This window comes from Gymnoscopelus microlampas (assembly GCF_963454915.1).
Source record: "Gymnoscopelus microlampas genome assembly, chromosome: 20".
NCBI classification, from domain to species: domain Eukaryota; kingdom Metazoa; phylum Chordata; class Actinopteri; order Myctophiformes; family Myctophidae; genus Gymnoscopelus; species Gymnoscopelus microlampas.
The window spans coordinates 20,895,005-20,917,459 of NC_139957.1; the positions used below are offsets into that span (position 1 = coordinate 20,895,005).

Here is a 22,455-nt window from a genome sequence, read left to right on the forward strand (position 1 = left end):
GTGTTCAACACAACGATAAGAATCATAACCAGGACTATTTGCTCAACACCACTGCCCTGGCTCCCTGTGTTATCAAACACTAGACCATACCCGGTGAAGTGCGCAGGCAAAAGTAGTTGCAAACGTGGGGTTATTGCACGTCCTGTCTCTCTCTGTCCCCCTCTCTCCCTCCCCCTCCCCCTCTCTCTCTCTCCAGCCAGCAAGCATGGCCACATTCTTGACATTCTTTGACATAAAAATGCGAATAAAGAGCTGAGATTTAGTGATATCGAAGAAGTGGCTTGACAGTTCCATGCACATGGTAATGGTCAATGGCTGTGCGCGATTTGAGAGCAATAGCGCCAGGCAGTGAGGAGAACCGGGCAGAAGAATTTTTGACATAAAAATGGGAATAAACAGCTGAGATTTTGTGATATCGAAAAACGGGCTTTGGAGTTCCATGGGCATGGTAATGGTCAATGGCTGTGCGCGATTTGAGATCAATAGCTCCAGGCACCGAGGAGAACCGGGCAGAAACGTGTTTGGGCTCACAGGTTGGGCTTCACTGGTTTGGTCTCAGACACTACTACAGAGGTTACTAGAATAACAAGCCCACTTTGTGCTTGTGGAGGAGCAAAAAAAAAGGAGCACATGTTTAGAGCTTGCCCTCTCCAAAGACTAAAAGGAGGATTAGTCGCCCTCCATACTGCAGATCAGGAGGCAATTTCTTGGCTTAAGGACTTTGCATTCGATAAATAAATAAATACTGAGAGTGTACATTAACATTCTGTTTCCTGTGTGGTGCTGCACGCTGTGAGGTGCAATGCTCTAAACTTTGAAATTGCTCCCAAGAACTCTGCAAATAAGACTTTGTGCGTTTTAATCAGTTTAATGCTGGACTGAAATTACCAATGCCATACTGCAATTCAGAGCACTCAAGTGGATCAAGAACTTTGACAGCGTTCTATTGTTACCCTATCTACACTGCTACATTAGCGGGGTGATCATGCCACTAAAGTGGGTTCATATCACTCTCAGTAGTACATGAATAGCTCAACCAACAAAATACATTTCACAAAGACCAACTAGAGCAACAGAAGAAGTCCAAACAAATATATGTACTGTTTAAGCAATTCTGATTACTCAGAGCCTGTATTCACAGGCAGAAAAATAACTAATGATTAGAGCAAATACATCGCTCGATTCCTACAAATCAGTTACGAATTCTGTCCTCTCTTGCCGACCTGACCTCTAAAACAAATTAGTTGGATTACCAATTCAGACGTAACAACCTTCGGTTTGATGATTATGCTGAAACCAAATCTGAAACATGGCATGAATCTGAGACCTAGGGAGAAAAAAAAACTATAGGCACAATAGCACTTAAAGCTGGATACTACAGTCATCGAGCTGGAGTGGGAACCCTGGACTGGAAAGTTTGATGCTGAAAGACTCATTTTTAAAAAATCTCGAAAAGAATGTGAAACATTTTGATTTTTTTAAAAAACATTTTAACAACAGAAATCTTGAATATTTTTTATAAATGTTTTCTGATGGGGGTCCGCAGCCAATGCATATAGAATTTGTGAGTCTTCTTTGACGTGATTAAAGTTTGAGAACCACTGGTTTAAAACTCTTTTATCTCTCTCTCTGTCTGTCAGTGTCTCCCTCTCTCTCTCTCTCTCTCTCTCTCTCTCTCTCTCTCTGTCTGTCTCACACTTATCTGTCCGTTTGTCAGCCAGTGCCTATAGTGTCATCTCACCTGTGACCTGTAGGAGCAGCTGGACCTTGAATCCAACCGTCTGTCTGTTTGTCTGTCTGTCTGTTCTTATCTACCAAGCACACCTGGCCTACATGCCAAGCTCTCTGGCTTGGCTAGTCAACCTCCTATAGTCCCCTCTCACACACGCACGCGCGCGCGAGCACACACACACACACACACACACACACACACACACACACACACACACACACACACACACACACACACACACACACACACACACACACACACACACACACACACACACACACACACACACACAGCACAGTATATATACTGGAACATGGTAATAGACCTGCCACACACACACAATTACTGCTCAATCCACAGAATCAGCTGTATTGTAGGAGCATACAAAGAAGTAGGTGTGTGAGGGCGGAGGGAGGCGGGAAAGGAGGATTGGATGGGTGTGTGTGTGTCTGGTAGTCCATATAGAGTCCATCTTCTGTGTACTGTGCTTGTACAGTATGTGTGTTCATTGATTTGTGCATGTTTTTATATGTGTGTGCGTGTGTACCTTTGGGACTTCTGTGTGTTTTCTCTATTGGGTCTGTGCTTTTATAAGTTTGTGCAGTTGTGCGTGTGTGTGTGTGTGTGTGTGTGTGTGTGTGTGTGTGTGTGTGTGTGTGTGTGTGTGTGTGTGTGTGTGTGTGTGTGTGTGTGTGTGTGTGTGTGTGTGTGTGTGTGTGTGCGCGTGTGCGTGTGCGTGTGCTGTTTCCCCCCCCCTTTCTTTTTTCAATCAGTGATAAGTGTAAGTTATCAGTGGGTAATCCTCTAATGAACTGGCACACGGCAGATAGAACCGCCTCCATCAAACTCCTCAATGGAAGAGGGAGCACACAGGCCCAGCCTCCCTCCGCCACTCTAATTCACTCAATCATTCCTTCCCTCTCTATACCTCCATTTATCCCTGTTATTACTCTGTCGCTCAGTCCCTGCTTCCCTCCACCAAAGCCCCCCCCCTCCTCCATCCCTTCCTTCTCCTTCCATTCCACCCTGCAAACCTTTACGTGCCCCCCAGTGTTGCTCCCTCTTAATGCTTCTACCACTGCCTCGCTCCGCCCATCCATCCTTTCTTCTCTCCATCTCTACGTCACGCGCCGCATCCGTCCCTGCATTAGTCCCTCCGCCACCGCTCCCTCCATGCTTCTTTCTAAACCCGCTCTCTATTTTCCTATCAAGCGGCATTCATTCTTCGGTCGCTCCCTCACCAGTATAGCTCTCTCTGCCTCCCCCTCTCTCCGTCCATCCTCCTATGACTTCCTCATCCCTCTCTCCGTGCTCAATGTTGCCCTTTTTTAATCCATTAAGACCTGGGACGCATCTGTGTCACGTTTTGATTTGAGCTAAAAAAGCATCATTTTACACTTTTGGCTATTTTTGAAAAATCGAAAAAATGTGTGCAAATCTTTGAATATATATATTTTTAAAGCGAACATTTGTAATTCAAATCGTTGCTTCTGGCGGTCCCTGGAACAAAATATTTTGAGATGGGGGTCCGCGGCCACATATATATAATTTTGGGGGTCCTTGACATGAAGAAGTGTGAGAACCACTGACAGCAACATTTTTCTTTTTCAAAAAACTGTTAGGATTTAGAAGAGATTTAGTAGAATCGGTCTCAGGTCTTAATGGGTTTAAGTTTGACAACCAGATTGTCCGATTTTTATTTGACGAGTTAATTTAACTGGGTCCATATACAGGTCCATTGCTACACTCTCAGAGTTAAACTAAGACTGCTGTGATAACTGTGACCCATCTATCCATTCATCCTTGCATTCATGAGACGGCCCTTCTCTTTACTACCTCTATCTCTCATCTTTCATTTACCCACCTCTCTGCCCCCCCCCCCCCCCCACCCCCCCATTTCCTCTGTTGCCTGCCTCCATAGTTCAGTGATCTGCTTCCATTTCTGTTTGTGCCTCCGCCCCTCTACCTGCCCCTGAAGAAAAACAAACGCACCAGTGATGCGTGGAGCTCGCCACAGCACGTTACTCACCCGCGCCTTTCTCTTTCGGCTATACGGCCTGATTCAACGCCGAACGTTCAACACTGAGTGAACACCAAAAAAACAAAAACAACCAGCACCCGCTTGCTATTAACAGCCGTAACTCAAGCAAACGGTGTGCGCCCGCGCCGAGCTGCTAACGACGAGACAGTCGCTTAGACTCTTTTTAGTAGAGCAGCACAGCGCCGTTTCTTCTTCGCTCAATTAATCCGGCTCAGTGCAGGACCGCATTTGACTGTCATCACAAGCCTAATGAAGAGAATGCCGCTTTGAGCTGTTTGTAGTGAGTGGCCCTGGTCGTCTCAAGCTGTCAGTTTCGCCTGCAGCCCTGGCTCGACATGCATTTTGTCCTTGTCTCTCTGTCTGTCTCTCTCTCTCTCTCCCTCCCTCTCTCTCCCTCATTTGTTCCTCTGTGTTGGGGCTTGGAGAGACAAATCCCCCTTCGTCATCTCTGAGGAACACAGGAGGCACTGCGGCCCTGGGAAGCTTCATTAGGGTTTAATAACCTGAGCACCAACTACCATGAGTGTGTGTGGCTATCATTGACGTTTGTGTGTGGGCGGTCTGTGCGGGTAGGTTAGTGTGTGTGTGTGTGTGTGTGTGTGTGTGTGTGTGTGTGTGTGTGTGTGTGTGTGTGTGTGTGTGTGTGTGTGTGTGTGTGTGTGTGTGTGTGTGTGTGTGTGTGTGTGTGTGTGTGTGTGTGTGTGTGCGTTGTGTGTCTTGGGGAATAACCAATGCAGGTGTGCGTGCAGATTCCAGTGTACAGTACATACATACATACATACATGCATACATACATACAGGAATACATGCCTGTGTATACACATTCCCAAGCATACGCAAGTGCCTGTGAGTGTGAACACATTGACGTGCACGTGTGTGTCCTCAGAGAGCGAGGCTAGCTCAGAGCCACAATGCGTCCTATTCAGCAGGGTCTCAGGATTAATATGTAATTTCATTCAAAGGGGCAAATTGGGTTTTTTACTGCACTAATCTTCATTTTGCTAAGAAGAATGAGCCGGGGCATTTAAAAATGGAGTGAGTTAATGAAAGACTTATAAGACTGTTGGATGGATAGATGGCGGGTGGGGGGCGGGCGGAATGTTACTTCCCTACCAACACAATAACTGCCAATCGGAATCAAACTCGTTGAAGTATAGGAATAATTTGCCACACGGTGTGTTTCACTGTGTAATTAAGCAGTAACCACATAAAACGCTAGTGTCCCTATTCTGGGGTGAACATTCAGCAAAGATAGCAGATCTACAGCCTCAAAGCGCACCACGCCGCGTATAGTACTGTATATGATAAGATGTCTATTGTCATTGCATTCAGAATACAACCAAATTCCAATTGGTAACACCCACTCAGCACAATACAATAAACGGTTTGGTTCGTCATGATTCATGTCACAAGTCATTAAAAAAAGTCAGTCATTTTCACACAAAAGTATGTATTTTCTCTTATTTACTAGATTATTTAAGAGATTTGGTGTTGAGGGAATATAAGGTTTAAAATGGTTAATGTATAGTATATATGTTACATCTGTATGAGTGTTTACAGTATTTCAGTGGAGTTTAACATATTGGAGGAGGATGTCAGAGCGAGGCTGAACTGCAGGAAGAAGGCTATAATCGCTACTCATTTACATGTTGCATTTATATGTTAGGCACGCTCTTGTCTGGAGGGGCTTGCATTAAGTGCAACAGAAGAAGCAGCTGAATTCCTGATGTGTGAACATTACAAGCAGGCAGAAGTAAAAAAAAAAGTGCTAAAGTTTTGATAGGTAAAGATGAGAAGTAATTACAGCCCGAAACAAACCCAGTGAAATTTGTGAAATATGCCTCTTGATTTACATCCTTTTTTTTGGGGGCGGGGGGGTGCACCGTGACAGCAGCAGCTAAAGCACAGTCACTAAACCGCAAAGCGCCAAACCACAACTGCCATTCATAATCCCACTGTGAAACGCATGATTAGAATGCCACGTGATTGCGTCCCTTGCCACATTTCAATAATACCTTTCTGTATCAGTGAGTAAATGCGACAGTAACTAAGCTAGAGAGAGAAAAAAAATGCTGTGCGCACAGTGTGAAGACTGACAAATAATGAATTCCGACTAGCATCCCCCTTCCTGCCTAATCACATTGAGGAATCAGCAATACCACTTTCCTCCCAATCTCTTGCTGTGAATACATTGAAGGAAAAGAAGTCATGATCCACAAAATGATTTTCTGCGATGTTATCAGCTTGTATGTGGAATCGGTATAGGGGGCAGAGTGCATTTTATCAAAACTACATGCAGTAGTGCATTTCATTAAAACCACATATATTAAAAATTAACCAACGTTGAAGGAATGTTTATTTTTCCTCCCCAGTTAACCACATGAACCCTAGTGTCCCTATTCTGGGGGCGAACACCTGGGGACCCCGGTGATTTAAAAAATATATATAATTTGTATTTGCAGATTTTCATTCACAGTTACAATCACAGTGCAGGGGTTCATATGTAACATTATCAAGCATCATATTCCAGTACATTCATGAATGTCCATCATTGTTAGTGGTGTCGTCTTGTTGGGTTCTATATTCAAATATATATATATATACAGTATATAGTGGGAGTCAACTGTATATAAGTCTTAAAAGTGTATAATTATATAATACTTGTTAGTATTTTCAGCACCTCTCCCGTTTGTAATAGTGGTCTTATGGGATCTGTGATTTGTAGGTGCGCATGTGGCCAAAAGGTTCCCGGGTCGGTAACCCGGATTGGCAGGAAAAATCGGGGCGGGGAAGATAATAACCAATACTCGCTCCTCCCACAACAACCACAAACTGTGTTTGTACTGGGCAGCTCACAGGTGTGAATGTGTCACTGTGTGAGAGTGACGCATGGCATTGCTTAAAAGTGAACCTACCCTGGATAAATGGACAAGAAGAAGAAGAACATCTTCTTGCATTTGTAAAAACCTGTTGGGGCCCAGGTTAATCAAGGTTACGGCAAACCCCAGTGCTCTACAACATCAAATCTCTACAAACTCATTCCCGACCTCATTCAGTGAATGGCTGCTGATGGCCGATTCACCTCCCCCAAATGCCCATAATAGCCCTGATGAGAGAGGAAAAACCCATTTCCTTTTTTCTTTTTAATCTTCCCCGAATCCTCCCTCCCTCTGTTCCTTCTCTCCTGTCGTCCTCCTTTTGCTCCTCCCATCCTGTCCCATCCTCCCATCCCAGGGCACGGCTAGATGGACTGGGGAGATTTACAGTCGGGGGTCGCCCAGTGGTTCTAATTAGCTTAAGTAGGTTGGGTGGAATAAGCACTTCCTCACAGAGACACAGCCAAGTCCCACTGCTCTGTCTGACTAAGCACAGAGAGAGAGAGAGAGGGAAAGAGAGAGATGCCATGGATGGACACAGACCACAGACAGGCTATCTTGTCCTCTCTCATCCTCATCCTGTCTGTCTGTCTGTCTGTCTGTCTGTCTGTCTGTCTGTCTGTCTGTCTGTCTGTCTGTCTGTCTCCCACTCTCATTCTCCTAGTCATCTTTTTCTCTCTGTTCATTTTGCTCTTTCAAGATTTCTTCTCTTCTTTTTGTCTCTTATCTCAATCTCTCTCATCTGTCACTAACACTCAGGATTTTACCATACGTTCTCTCTCTCTTTCCACCTAATCTCCAGTGGAGGGTTCAATTCTCCAGAAACATATGGGACTACAGAAAATCTGCATTGCGAAACACCAGAAACTGTAGAAGAGAGAAGCATTTTTTAAGAAAAGTAAATTGTGTTTTATTAAAAAAGAAAAATGAATCCTCATTTTGAGGATGAATCTGTGATGGATTCGGTTCATTTCCTTGGCTGTGCTGTTTGTTTTGTTTGTCACTCTACATCCAAACCCTCCCCTCCCCTCAGGGCGCGTCTCCTGTCCCTTGCCACCAACTTGTAAATAAGAATTTTAATAAGAATTTTATCTCCTGTTTGCATGTCTCGCTATCTGCAGGGCGAACAAAGCCAATTCGATGTATGTACAGCCAGATAATTTCCTTCCATGTTGACCCAAGCTACCCTGTCTCTGCTCCTACCCACCCAACCTCCCTGTCTAAGTAGGGACGAGGGAGTACCCTTGACAGAGACAGACGATGAGACAGACAGGCGGGAAGAGACAGAGAGAGAGAGAGAGAGAGACAGTGAGACAGACACAGAGAGACAGACACACAGGGAGAGACGGACAGACAGACAGACAGAGAAAGATCCAGAGCACACGATGTCCACCAGTCACTGAAAAGTGTGCGCACACGCACAGATGCATGCATGGCATGCATACCAATAACCACAGATGGATGGATGGAGAGAGAAGAGAGAGAGAGAGAGAGAGAGAGAGAGAGAGAGAGAGAGAGAGAGAGAGAGAGAGAGAGAGAGAGAGAGAGAGAGAGAGAGAGAGAGAGAGAGAGAGAGAGAGAGAGAGAGAGAGAGAGAGAGAGTTTCTTTATTTTGCCCAGTGGCACAGCTCTGCTTAGCTGAAAGGCCTCCCCCAGCATGACAGAACACCCCCCCCACCACCTCTCTCTGTCCCTCGCATCCTCTCCTGCTCTCTTTTCCCCATTCCCCCTCTCTCTCTTTCGCTCTCTCTCATTATCTCTATCCTTCTCACTCTCTCTCTCTCTCTCTCTCTCTCTCTCTCTCTCTCTCTCTCTCTCTCTCTCTCTCTCCCTCTCTTCTTTCCAGCACTTTCTCTCTATATCTCCTTGCATTGGTGACATTCCTCAAGTGCTGTGATTCAACAACTGCTACTACGAACATTTCTGAAATCGAAATAAGCGATCCATGGCTTGACAGAGAGACATAACGGGACAGAGATTGCAGGCTTACAATATAGATCGCTTCCCAGTCCTCTCTGTCTTTCTGACGCCGCTCTTCACTCATGCTGTCTTCATGGTTGAGGAAGAATATGGGTGTGTTTGCGTAAAAGAGAGAGTGTTTCTCTGCATGCGTGCGTGCATCTTAGGCGAGGCTGTGTGTGTGTGTGTGTGTGTGTGTGTGTGTGTGTGTGTGTGTGTGTGTGTGTGTGTGTGTGTGTGTGTGTGTGTGTGTGTGTGTGTGTGTGTGTGTGTGCGTGTGCGTGCGTGTGCGTGTGCGTATGTCTCTTAGGTAAGGTTGTGTGTGTGTGTCGCACTTGACTGCTCAGTCAGATAGAGGCAGATATGAAGCTGGATTGACTGACTGGCAAACAGTCTTGCCTGCTGAGAGGAATACTAACATGGACACACAAACGCACACACACACACACACACACACACACACACACACACACACACACACACACACACACACACACACACACACACACACACACACACACACACACACACACACACACACACTATAAGGGAGAGGTGAAATGCTCACAGTGGAATTTAAGGATTTTTGGCTGTGAGGTCAGGGTGCATTGTTGTATTTACAGCTTGTTTGGCTGGGCATCTTGACACGTTCTCCAGCCCACACACACGCACGCACACGCACACACACGTACACGCACGCACACACACACACACACACACACACACACACTCTAACACGACCCAGCGAGATGCACAGGCATGCAACAACCTGCTGCAATACAAGCTGTTGGGCTGTTGCCCACAGTCACAGCAGACACCACAACTCTCTCCAACATTTCAACTTTGACTGATTCGCTCTGATTGCTGCCAAATTACACAGCTCTTCACTAAACACACAGAAGCACATACAAATATACGCACACATTTACCCATCCAAACACGCCTCTCCGTGTCAAATAGCGCAAAACCTCCTGATGTACAGGGTCACAAGCCAACAATAGCCGATCTAAAAACCCAGGCGTCGTGCCACGTTGTGAGCTTGTAGATCAGCTGCTTTTGGCGTGCTACTCTGGCCTACGACGAAGTGTACATCGGGCTGACGAAGTGGGGTCCAGGGACCCTCTGGGTTCCTTGATTGGGTTCCAAATGGACCATTACAGGTCTGAGTGTACAAATGGAACGAAATGGTCCATTTGTGCACTCCCAGGGTCATGGGGGACCTTGAAAATTAAAAGTTTGAAAACCACTGGGCTAACACGCCGTCGATGCCGGAGCACTAGAGGGCAACAGTCTAGAAGCAGACCCACCATTAAACATGCATGCTCAGGGCTGGCAGGTGCACCGGTAAAGCTCGCCAGAGATCAAACTGATCGAAGCTGTATTTGATGAAAAGGGAGGAGAGATGTGCTTATAGTGGAATTTAAAGGGATCTTCGGCTCAGGCGTTTGGTGTTGTTTTTACAACTACTCCACAAGCCCTTGTTGAGATTCCGGCTTGTTTCTTTGGAACATGCCTGCTGAGCAAAATTGCTGCACCATAAAATGCTCAGTGTTAATGTAACTCTGAGAGCATGAAAATGGACGCAAAAATAATGCCATTTGTAAACTGTCAGAGATTAATCACCCCGGAGGATTGTGTCCCCAGACTCCCCACAGTGTTAGCAGGTTGGTAATGTTCTTCAGTCTAGAGCTGGACAATATATCGATATAATATTGATATTGTGATATGATATGATATGATATAAGACTAGATATAAGATCTGTGTCAAGTTCTGTCTCCCTGCTGTTTCCAGTCTGCCCTAGTTGTTGCTACCTGTCTTGTCTTACCTGTCTTGTAATTTGCAAATGTAGTTCATCTGTGTCTTATTTAGCCCTAGCCAATCGTGTGCTAATTGTTCTTCTTGTGTCCTGTTAGTCCCTGTCTATTTAAGCCCACCTGTGGTCGCTGTTAATTGAGTTTGTCTATTGTAGTCATTGTGAGAAAGTCTGCATTGTTCTGGATTCCTTGTATATTTTATTTTTTTAGTGTTTACCCGCAGTGTAGTTTCTTAGTTCATTTATTATGCTCCTCAGGTTTCCTCTCAAATTAAAACTCCTGCATTCAGATTGCTGTATTTTGAAAATCAACTGAACGAAAGGTACATGGAGTCTGTGCCACTGTCTCCTTGTACTGCGATTGGGTGACTCCTACCTTCTCCTCATTCACACCTTGACACTAGATTTTGGATTTTGGATATCCTAATATACTGTATCCAATGTATGATAACAAATCCCTTGTATAGGCTACATTTCCTTTTATGTTGAATTAACAGATTCTGATTAAATGTTCTCTTTTCCTGGTCCTAAAGGAGCACTTCACCCATTTTTGACCATTATGTTCATACTTGGTCCTCAGTAATGCTCATTATAAGATGGCCCCATTTCTGTCTACTGACTGTGTCAGAGGTGCATGGGCTTTGGACAAAACCTTCCTACTATTGATGTCATCGGTTGGGATTCCAAGCTAATGGAAACCACTACAGTCTTTGTCTTCCTGGAAAGTTAGCATGCTGAAATAGAAGCCAATGTTTTTGCATCATAAAAATTACAAAAAAGGTTTGAAATCTTGCTTGAAATTGCCACTGATGATGTCATCAGTGGGAACTGTCCACAGTTCACCTCAGACACACAGACAGAATATATAATGAGCAATAGTGAGGACCCATTATATAAAGATATGTTTGAAAATGGATGAAGTGCTCTGCTCAAAGGCTGTATTTTACAATTAAATGATAGAATGTTCTGAACTTATTAGGCTATTGTAGGCTGAGTAAAATGAACAACCAAAATGCCTCTACCTGTTAGGTAATCACATCCAGTGAGGTTTATATTTAGCTTTTTCTATCTGCTACTTATCCTAGTATGTGTTACTGTTGCTGAATCTTGAATCATATTACTAATGGTCTTTCCTCAAAAAATATTGTAAAGTATTCCAAAAGTACCAACAATCATCCCTAAAATATTGTCACATTATCAATATCAAGTATATTAGCTAAACATCACTTGTGACCAAACATTTGATTTGGTCATAATAGCCCAGCCCTACGTGTGTGTGTGTGTGTGTGTGTGTGTGTGTGTGTGTGTGTGTGTGTGTGTGTGTGTGTGTGTGTGTGTGTGTGTGTGTGTGTGTGTGTGTGTGTGTGTGTGTGTGTGTGTGTGTGTGTGTGTGTGTGTGTGTGTGTGTGTGTGTGTGTGTGTGTGTGTGTGTGTGTGTACAGATGCTGGACATGAATCACCAAACACAAAACCAAAATGTCATTATACAGCATATTTCCCATAGATACTACAGGTACAATATAAAAACAGGGGCGCACACACACGCTCACACACAATTAAAGACACCGTGGGTCTGTCTACCTTGGTCCGGAGGGGCTCCGTGTCCTCCAGGATGGAAATGAACGGAATCTCCAGGAAGGAGGACAGAAACTCCACCTGGATCAGCTCCTCGGAGGAGCGGGGGAACGCCAGCACGGCGGACACCCCTCTGACCACCAGGTCCTGGCAGGCGCTACGGGACAGCGACTCCGGGTCGCCTCCCGCGGGCGTCCGCGCCACCATCTCCAGGCTGAGGTTGTAGGGCAGCAGGGGAGACATCTGGGAGGTGGTCGCGGTGGTGGCGGAGGAGGAGGAGGACGACGAGGAGTCCGACCCGGGCCCGGTGGTCTGGTGCCGGAGGCTGGCCAGGGCGCGGTTGAGCGCATTCTGTATCCGTGCCGGCTGGCGGCTTGGCAGGAGCGCGCCGAGGCGCACCGTGTGTCCGATCCGCGCCAGGATGTGGCAGGGCTGCGGGTGCGGGCGGCAGGGCTCCGGGGAACAGGAGAGGACGGCCAGGACGAGCAGCAGCAGCAGCGGTCTGGCGGTGGAGGAGGACAGGAGAGCATGTGGTCTGCCGAGGGTGAAGCAGCGCGTCCATAAGGTCCAGGGTCCAGAGAGAGACACCATGCTGCTGTGGCTCCGACAGAGAGCAGAGGAGGACTGGGCTCCGCTCGGCAGGAGATGGCATAGCTCCCTCTTTCTCCCGGCTCCCCCGCTTCCCCTCCGACTTGGTTGTTTTATTATTCCCCCCTTTGTTTCTTTTCTCTCTGTTCTTTGATGTGGACTGTCGACGGTGGTTCTGTCTATCGACGTTTTAGTTTCTCCCCTTTTCAAAGTTTCTGCGGTTGACAGCTGGGGGGGAAAAGACGCGCTGGAGAGGAGTGAGGAGAGCAGAGCGCACAGCTATACGGTCGCCGGTCGCCCCGCTTCTGTCAGTCTCTGCTGACGAGCAGAGCGCTAGAGGAGGAACACCAGCTGTAGTGTGTGTGTGTGTGTGTGTGTGTGTGTGTGTGTGTGTGTGTGTGTGTGTGTGTGTGTGTGTGTGTGTGTGTGTGTGTGTGTGTGTGTGTGTGTGTGTGTGTGTGCGTGTACACGTGCGCGCGCGCCTGCCCGTTAAATCTAACCTCTGTCACGGAGCCTGCCTCTGGTAGAATTTTAATGAAATTTTGGTTGGTACTAAGGTTTCATTCCCCTTTTCCCCAGTTCTAGCTCTTTGCGTTTTTAATTACACAATATTGTAGATTCTGACTTATCAGACATTTTTTACTTCCAATTCATTCATGGTTGGGATTGGAACATGAAGCACCAGTTAGGACGTTACTTGATTAACTCGTTTTAGGCCAAAGGAGACCATCAATCCTCAGTGTGGGCGTAGAACTATTTGGCAAGGCTGGCGACCAGACCTTGTTGAAATCTCAATTTTGCACTGAAATATATTCTCATTTCGCACTTCAACCTTCAAAAATCATTCATTGTGCAACCACATATTTTTGGCACAATGGTCCGCACTAATGATATGAGATAAACAGATAATGCATGTGTGCCGACTAATTATAAGCACAAGAGCTCATTCAACCAGTCATTCATTTTGTTCCCTTCACCTTTTGTAATTTACCGTCTTCAGGCCAGAGCATAAATCTCGATGCCGAGGAAGAGTAATCTTGCCCGCTGGTGTGTGTTCTCTGTGTTCAGCCTCTCCCTGGTAATTTTTCGGGTGTCAGTTATGAGTGGAAACCAAGATCATCCTTTTTCCTCTGTTTTCTCCTCGCCTTATCTCCCTGCATCTCTTTTGTTGACAGGAGCTGAGCCCTGAGACGACGAGAGCTTTCAGATGAGCATGGGCTATTTGAGGTGTGACAAGCAAAGGTTTCACTGGCACTCCAGGGGAATAGAGGTATTGTCACTGACACACACACACACACACACACACACACACACACACACACACACACACACACACACACACACACACACACACACACACACACACACACACACACACACACTCTCTCGACCACCCCTGAAGATAGAAAATGCACATAACAACCAGGATCCAAGCCATTTCACAGCCTGCTAGGCGACCTGTTCGGTTAGGGGGAGGTTTACTGACAAATCTCAGACAGTTGGGTGAAATATTATGTTTTCAATCTCTCCTCTCCCTCCTCATGCTCCACTAGCCGTACACAGAGATAAGATGGAAGCCAACGCTGTAGGCTTTGTTCTGCCGCAGAAACCGACAGCATTAAACTTGCATGGGCAGACACACATGCAGACTGTCTTATTTTTCACCTGTTGAGGCTGTGCAGGATTGAACCTAGGCATAGATACTTCCCAGGCAGCTTCATTCCCTTTCAGGCAATGGGGAAGCATATAGTCCAATTCTTTTTGGCTTTTCTAAGGCTCGCCGCAAAGCAATAAAGACTAGAAATACTGCATCACAGTTGTATGTCTCCACCAACCAGTTGCAGTTTACATCCATCTCATATAATATGTATATGTAGTGAAGACTTTGAAGGCATTCAATTAATGCGTTTTGTGAGGTCACACAGTGACCTTGACCTTTGATTCTTGACTCCAAGTAGACATTTGTGCCAGATGTTCCCTCAAGACTTTCTCGAGATAACACACATTCATGAGAATTTTGTGCCTCCTGCCATGGCTGTCGCCGGCGCAGGCATATAATTACACTATACAATAAACGCATTAGATAAGGCCAGAGCCTTATTAATTGTTTCTTCTTGATTCTGCGTGTGTTCTACAGTATGTGTGTGTCTGTGTGTACATGAGTGTGAAAGGGAGCAAGCTATTCTTTTAAACTAGGGTCTCTCTCATTTCTTTTAGCCACAGTTTATCATGCGAACCAAATGAAGCGCCATTATCAAAGTCTGTCCGCCCGCCTCCTAATCTCAGAAATTAATATTAACACAGCAAATGAACAGGAAGAAACTCACTGCACTCCGAAACTTCTGACCATGCATCATCTTCTGAAATAGAAAAACTATCTTTTTTTTATTATTGATTCCTCCCCTTCATCCAGCATTTAAGAAAAATACATTCTGGGAACACTGGGACTTGCAATTAATTAAAGTGTACACGCAAAGACTTCTAGTGCAGACATCTGTGTGTGTGTGTGTGTGTGTGTGTGTGTGTGTGTGTGTGTGTGTGGGGTGTAGCATTCTGATTAAGCGTAGCTCAAATGCTGTGTGCAAAATGGTCCCTCTCTCACTCTCGGAGTTAAATTAACTCAGGATTTTACTGTGCCGAGGGCTGGCTGGGCTCTGCCATTAGTTTCTCCCCAAAGCCTGAGGTTGGGTTATATGTTCCACATGCTGGCCTGTGTCTGTGTTAGGAATTCCTATTAACACCCCCCCTCCCCTGGGGTGTATTTGTTTTGATTATGTACATTGCCAGGGATTAATATACAGAATGGGATTAGGCAGGCATCAGAAACCCAATTATAGCCCTCCATCTCTGCTAACATGGGCAATGTGTCCCTGCCTCTCTTTGGACGCTGTCATTCCTCTCGTTCACATGCATGTCACTTTCTACCTGCCCTCTTTGTTTTGCCTGTGTCTAATACGCATCCTCCATGTCCTTATGCATTCTCTATCCCTCTCTCTACCTCCACGAATTTCACATTTAGATCTTGTCCTTTAAAGGGGAACGGAACGCTATAGGCCAATTTCATAGTTTGTTTTCCTGTGCAGGTTAAAAACTACAGAAGGGTAAAACATGGCAGGTGCTGACCGTAGTACACTGTGATGTAAGAAACACATTTAGGCAGCTAATACAATTGATAATGGGTGTGTTAGATTCAGGTGTGCCAAGCATTGACAACGCTGCTGACTACTGTCAATGCTTGCACATTGGCACACCTAAATGTAACACATTCCCCTTCGCCTTTGGTCTCTCTGTCTTTTTGAGTTTGAATGTAGACATGCTATTTGGCCCCCCAACGCACTGCCTGTCCCATTAAACAGCATCAATGATTCATTCACACAAGGACACCACAATTACACTGGTAAAAGACTGGAGAGTGCTTCTGCTGAGAGGTGAGCCAACAACTACTGCCAATTTGAGTGTGAGGGAGTGCTCTTCCATAAGAGAGAGTCAGGGTGAGTGTGCACTGTGCATGTGTGTGAATGTGTGTGCATGGGGGTTGATGTGTGTGCATGTGCATTATGTGTTTGTGAGCTTGCACGCGCACGAATGTGTGTGTGGTTGTGCATGCATAAACCCAGATCCAACTGTGTAATCCATGGTAATCTGGCTCTGCAGACCCAGGTAGGACAGAGACTGTTGAAATGTCACGGAGACATGAGTTAGTATTCCTGGCACAGCACTACAGACACCAATATCACCTTTTGCCACAATTATGGTTAACAAGGACACAGAACCAGAGAGAAAGAGGAAGGGGGCATAGCGTAGATGAAGGAAGAGAGATGAGGAAAAGAAAGAGAACAAAAGAAATAAACAACAAAAGGGACAGAATGAAAAGAATAAAACAAAGAAACAAAAGTTGAAACGAAGAACAGAGGGAGGGAGGCGGGCCGGGGCGGAGGTGTGGAGAAAGCGTTGTTTGGGAGGAGGTGTGTTTGTTGGGAGTGTGCTGTTCTGTGCTGTGCTCTGAGAGTTAAAACAAATTAACATGAGTTCATTGCACTCCGTTTTCCTTTTACGCGCCACTCTCCCTGATGTACAAAGGCCCTGGCCAATAGAGAGCGACTTATCTAGGCCTAACAGCAGGACCTTGTGTGTAGTACAGTATGTGTGAGTGCACTGTATGTGAGTGTGCCTCTAAGGATGTGTGTGAGTGTGTTTGTGTTTGTGTCTGCGGGTGCACAGTCCATGACATGTGTGGACGCCTGGGTGTGCCAATGCGATAGCCGCTTGGGTTAACGTGGGCGCATTGTGTTTGTGCTCTTCCACGCACGCATATTATTTTGCAAGTGTGTGTGGCTTTTTGTTACACACTCATTCCGTTCCATGCCAAGGACTTTTTTTGTTTTTCAGCCACTGCTCAGGGAGCACTCAGGTGAGGGTAGCCAGCCTGCCAAACCATTGTCCAGGTTGGCAACAAACACGCCACTGTATCTGACAACAGCGAGAACAACCACTACAGCCCAACCCACCACCCCGTCTCATTAGCACTCCTGCCTGCGGTATACGGGAAAAAGGCAATAACCATCTTTTGTGACTACGCAAATTAAGTATTTCATGATTGAATTCACAAACCTATTAAAATCCCAGCTGTCAAGGTATGTTTCGGGCAGCCTGAAATGCTCTTTGTGAGTCAATACAGAGAAGAAGGAGTGAGGAACAACACTGTGATAGCAGATACATCCAGGCATTACGGCCCGTCCGTGAGTCGAGAGCTGCATTGATTAGTCCAGACTCCAGACTGTCTGGATACGTGCTGCAGAGGTCTCAATATACTCACGTTTTGTACTCAAACGACATTGCTCACATTGCTGTGTCCATAGGCTAATATCTAAACAGACATTCACCTGCTATATCTACTAAGGAAAGATAGGGAAATATTTTCTACTGAGTACTGACCATAAATTAATTGACAGCTACCTAAAATTAATTGACAGCTACCTACTGCCGATAGCCTAGATGTGCAGTGCATAGTGATGAACTAGTTCCCTCTCTTCAAAATGTGTGCCACAGTGTATCTTCTTCTACCTTCTTCGCTGTGTACCTATTGCTTTTTTCGTCTTGCAGAACAACAGTATTGCTCTGACGATTTCCTATGGTATTGCACCTTGCTTTCAGGAGACTTGCACAAAGTATACTACAAACAAATGCAGGATTCGTACAGGAGCCCGTTTGCAGATGCTTACTTGTACTTAATGTCAAGTATAAAGGGGGCTTTACCCATCATGCTGTGCTACACCAGCATATACACACACACCCATTTAACCTGTGTCTGTGTGTGTGTGTGTGTGTGTGTGTGTGTGTGTGTGTGTGTGTGTGTGTGTGTGTGTGTGTGTGTGTGTGTGTGTGTGTGTGTGTGTGTGTGTGTGTGTGTGTGCACGTGTGTTGGTGGATGTAAAGAAATCAGTGTATGTACAAATGTGTGTGCGTGGATGTGTGTACATTTGCCAACACATGAAAGTTTGAACATGGAAAAGTGCACACACACATCTAGATTAGCTTTGCAATTGTAATTTGCAAACACAGAAGCACATTCCTTTGTGTGTATGCTTGCGCTTGAGTCTGTGTTGTTTGTGTGCAGTGTGTGTAGTTGTGTGCTCAAGAAGATGCTTGCCTGTGCCCTCTAAATCACCTCCCCATGAGACGTTGAGGGTGTGTGCAGGTGTCTAAGGCTACGAGTTAATCAGAACCTCTGGCAGTGTTTCAATGAGGTGTGTGTGTGTGTGTGTGTGTGTGTGTGTGTGTGTGTGTGTGTGTGTGTGTGTGTGTGTGTGTGTGTGTGTGCGTGTGCGTGTGCGTGTGTGTGTACATACTCAAAGGGACTGCAGATGGTAATTAGCTGAAGCTAAATCTGGTACAATATATCAAATGGCAACATTCATGTTTAATGAATGAATGTAAAGGGTTCCTTACAAACAAATAACGTAAATATAGTTTGTAGTAATATGTATATTTGTACACTTGCACAGCTTGTCTCATATGTTTATCATGTGCATATTATTCACATTTGAGCGGGTAGTTGGACTGGTATTTGACGTGCCTCAAGGGAATGTTTTTCCCGGTCCATTTGGTTAAATTTGTATACTCTCAGAATTAAATTAACACTATAGATTTTACTGTGTATACAGCTAATTGTGCTTTTGTTTTGTCCAGGGGTCTCCATTGAGATTCAGAGGGGAGGGACTGTGCCCCTAATTAGGTTGGCTCATGCATTCCCAGATTCAACCAATCAATGGCCCACTAATGGGCTGTCAATCTAGCGTCAGGGCCTGGGACAGGTCAGGGTTGCCTGAGGAATACCTCCGTTTCTCAGCACAATGGGACAAAATAGGCCAAATAGGATTTCGGCCAATGGGGACACTTATTGAATATGATGAGGGCCAATAAGAGTATAGGGTGATGAGTAGATGTTGCGGTAGAAGCGCCGCAGAGGGGGTCATATTCAGTTCTTATAAATCATGTAAACTTTCCCAAGGCCAGAGTTAGCCTCCACACCGGCTAGCTAACCTGTCTGTCCCTCACTGTCTCACAGCGTTATAGACACGTACCTGTCTGTCTGTCTGTCTGTCTGTCTGTCTGTCTGTCTGTCTGTCTGTCTGTCTGTCTGTCGCACTTGTAAATCGCTCTGGATAAGAGCATCGCTAAATGCCTAAATTGTTATTGTAATCCTTGCCAGAAGTATTCAGCCGAGGGCATACCCCATTTTCCCAAGCGATAATTTGCTTATCACAAGCACATATCCTTAGCTTATGCCCTTAGCTATGCTATAGCTTTAGCTTCGTTAGCAGTTCTCTGCTCTTTTCTTTATTTCTTCTTTTGTGCCTGGATAAACTTCACCCTCCTAAGCCATGAATTCTACAACACCATCATCCATGTCTGACATGGTGAGTGCAGCGAGGATGATGTAACAGTTTGGTGCGTGTTTACTTATTGGTCCCATACCTGCAGGGATGGATTACACAGCAGGCCTATGGGGCCATTGCGCAGGGGTAGCGGACCTCCAGAGGCCTGGGCCTTATCCAACCCTAGGGCAAGCGGCCCCAGGTGGGCAGAGGCCCCTTGTTCTCTGGGTAAACTCATAATACTCTTCCCATTGTCCATATACTGTCGTCAGAGTCATCTGGAACTTTGCAATTGTGTGTTGTCATGTTAGCCTTGAATACGAATCCATTGTATTCCATTGTATAAGATAATGAAAATGATACAGTAAAATGTATTATAGGTCAATACTTTTAAGTTCCTTTCCTTTGTAAACATTGTGGAAAACAGTGGAAAATAAGGCGATGAACTTAAAAAAGGTTCAAGGCAGCTCTGTTCAGTTCAAGTAAAAAAAAAAGCCTTTATCAATTAGTCCAGACGCCTTCATCAGGGTCCACTAGAACCGTGACCCACTATTGTTATAGTTTGAGTATTAGCAGTTGGGACCTGCATGGATGCTATGCCCAGGGGCCTTGTTACCTTAATCCCCCCCTTAATTCATCCCTGGGCCCTTGGGGTTATAAATCCTCATCCCCGGGGGTTATCAATTATCACCCTCTGAATCCTTTTATCACTCCCCTCACCCAGGGCAATGAAAGACTGGGTATGTGATTGATACTTACAGTATATCAATATATGCATATATAGATTATCACCAAGGCATTCATCATTGCCTGAGGTTATCCAAGGCCTGGTGATAATTGCTCAAAGGCTTATTTACAATTTAGGCATTTAGCAGACACTCTTATCCAGAGCGACTTGCAATAAGCCAGGTATTTATTCACAAAGACAATGAGCATTTCATTCAATAAACAGATTAACATTTAGATTAGTATTACAGTCAACAAGGACACAGTCAATGTTTTTCGCTCAGTGTGTTTTGGTCCCTTTGCACCTGGATAAACATAATATGTTTATCCTGTGAAGACTGAACCAAACCAACACTCGGAGACAGTATTTGCGAAGGCCTCACAGAGCGTTTTATTCAAATAATGGCACGTCCACAGGGGGGGGGGGGGGAACCCCTGGTGCCGTTTGGTGAAGACATTTCAAATCATAAATTAATAAACATACTTTTCAGCCCGTCGGGGCTCCTTCACACCCTCTGCGTGGGGTTCCAGTCCATGAACATTCCGTTTAAACAGTGTCGGGTCCTATGTTGCCTAGAACAGAAATATATAGCAATTAGACTCCGAGTTATATAACACCAAGCAATGAGGAGGAGAATAAGTGGAGGTTTGCTTACCGCCTGTGCACCTGTCTGGTCAACGTGGAGAGTCAGGCCATACTGAGGCAGAGACGGTGCTTTTGGTCTGTCTGTGCGCTCCCCAGCTGGGCAACGCAGGTGCGCTCACTTCAGGTTTGTTCCACAGATAGATTGGCAGGTAGCGCCCATCGAGGACGCAGCCCAGCTGGGGGCGGGACCTGGCTGGCTGCGCACCGCCTCTGCCCCAATGACTCTCCCCGTTGAGGTGCTTACCCGACAGGCGGTTGCCTAGCGACACTCCACAACCTGGATAAACATAATATGTTTATCCATGCTTGGTGTTTTTGTGAGCGCAGCGAGGATGATGCAACCACATTTTGCTCAAGGTGAGAGTCCAGGTTAGTTCACCACGGGTCACCTATTAGACATGGCAAACATGCATAATGACTTGTCTAGTCTTGTCTTGGCATGACTATTATTTCATTCAATAAACAACAGATTATCATTAAAGGACACAGTCGATGTTTTATATTTTCCTCCATGTTTGACATTGTAATATCCTCAGGTCGATATGCCTGAGGTTATAATTATGGTGAGGGCCTCAGTGTGTCATTGGGAGGTGATTTAGACTACATCACAAAACATCTTCATGAGCACTTATACAGAATACACAAACAACTGTACACTATAACAACAGACTTGATCACAAGAAGATACACACTAAAGCATGTGCTTTAGTGCGCACAATTGTACACATAAACACAGATAATCTAATATAGATAATGTATGTGCACGTTATATATTTGTTTTCTTTCTTCATATACAGTAGTATGTGATTGCTGGGACTCATTGTCCAGTTTCCTTCAGCAAGAGAAGCCGACCCTATTTAAGGTACAACCAGATTGATTTAGACAGTTGAGTCAATATTTCACAGAGTTTACCTCTGTCTTCTGAGGGAACAAACATCCCCTCATGGCCATCATTCAATACTTGCAAGGGCAATAATAGTATTTAAAGAGCCAGCCTTAAAGAAATTATGCTCTCAATTATGTTGTAACAGTAGTTGTGTTACAGTTTTTTCAGAAGGAAGCTATCCTCTGAGCATGAAACTTTTTATTTGTCAATGTACTTTCAAGGTTATTGGATTTGATCAAGAGAAACTCTTTGGAACTGATCCATTTACGGTAAACAGAGGCTGACAATGAATTTTTGGGGGGAATGTTTTGAATTTTTTAAGAAGCTTTAATCCATTAATACACTCCATTTCATCATACTGCTCAGACCTTTTGATCCAGACAATGCACCTGAATCCCTGGCTCAATCACCCAATCACGGCGCGCACGTCCGAGTGTCCACACAAGTGGTCACCTGTCCACTGTCAATGGGCTTAGCTGCAGAAAATCTTTACGTGGTGACATCACAAAGTAGAGCCTTGGCATGGCGTTCAGCTCACAAAGTACAGTCTTGGCAAAGTTGCTTAGCTAACAAACAAGGGTCTTGGCACAGTGGGCACTAACAAACTTTAGTTCCCCAGTGCAGAACTACAGCTCAAAAAGTCAGCTTTGGGGTGACCTGAAGAGAGAATTTCTACGTTTTAGAAGAAAGGATTTAATCTGAACAGGTTTGGACCGAGTTGGCCTTTCGTAATT

The 22,455-nt window shown here is 45.3% G+C and overlaps 1 protein-coding gene across 1 annotated transcript in view; it reads right to left on the reverse strand.

Annotated features, from left to right (window-relative positions):
• LOC311036397 (glutamate receptor ionotropic, NMDA 3B-like) overlaps window positions 1-12,842 on the reverse strand; it is a 103,390-nt gene extending 90,548 nt beyond the window's left edge. Inside the window, exon 1 of the mRNA XM_084045057.1 lies at window positions 12,004-12,842. Coding sequence (XP_083901183.1) covers window positions 12,004-12,588 — 585 coding nt within the window. The 5' untranslated portion in view covers window positions 12,589-12,842. The remainder of the gene's footprint in view (window positions 1-12,003) is intronic.
• Window positions 12,843-22,455: the final 9,613 nt, after the last annotated feature.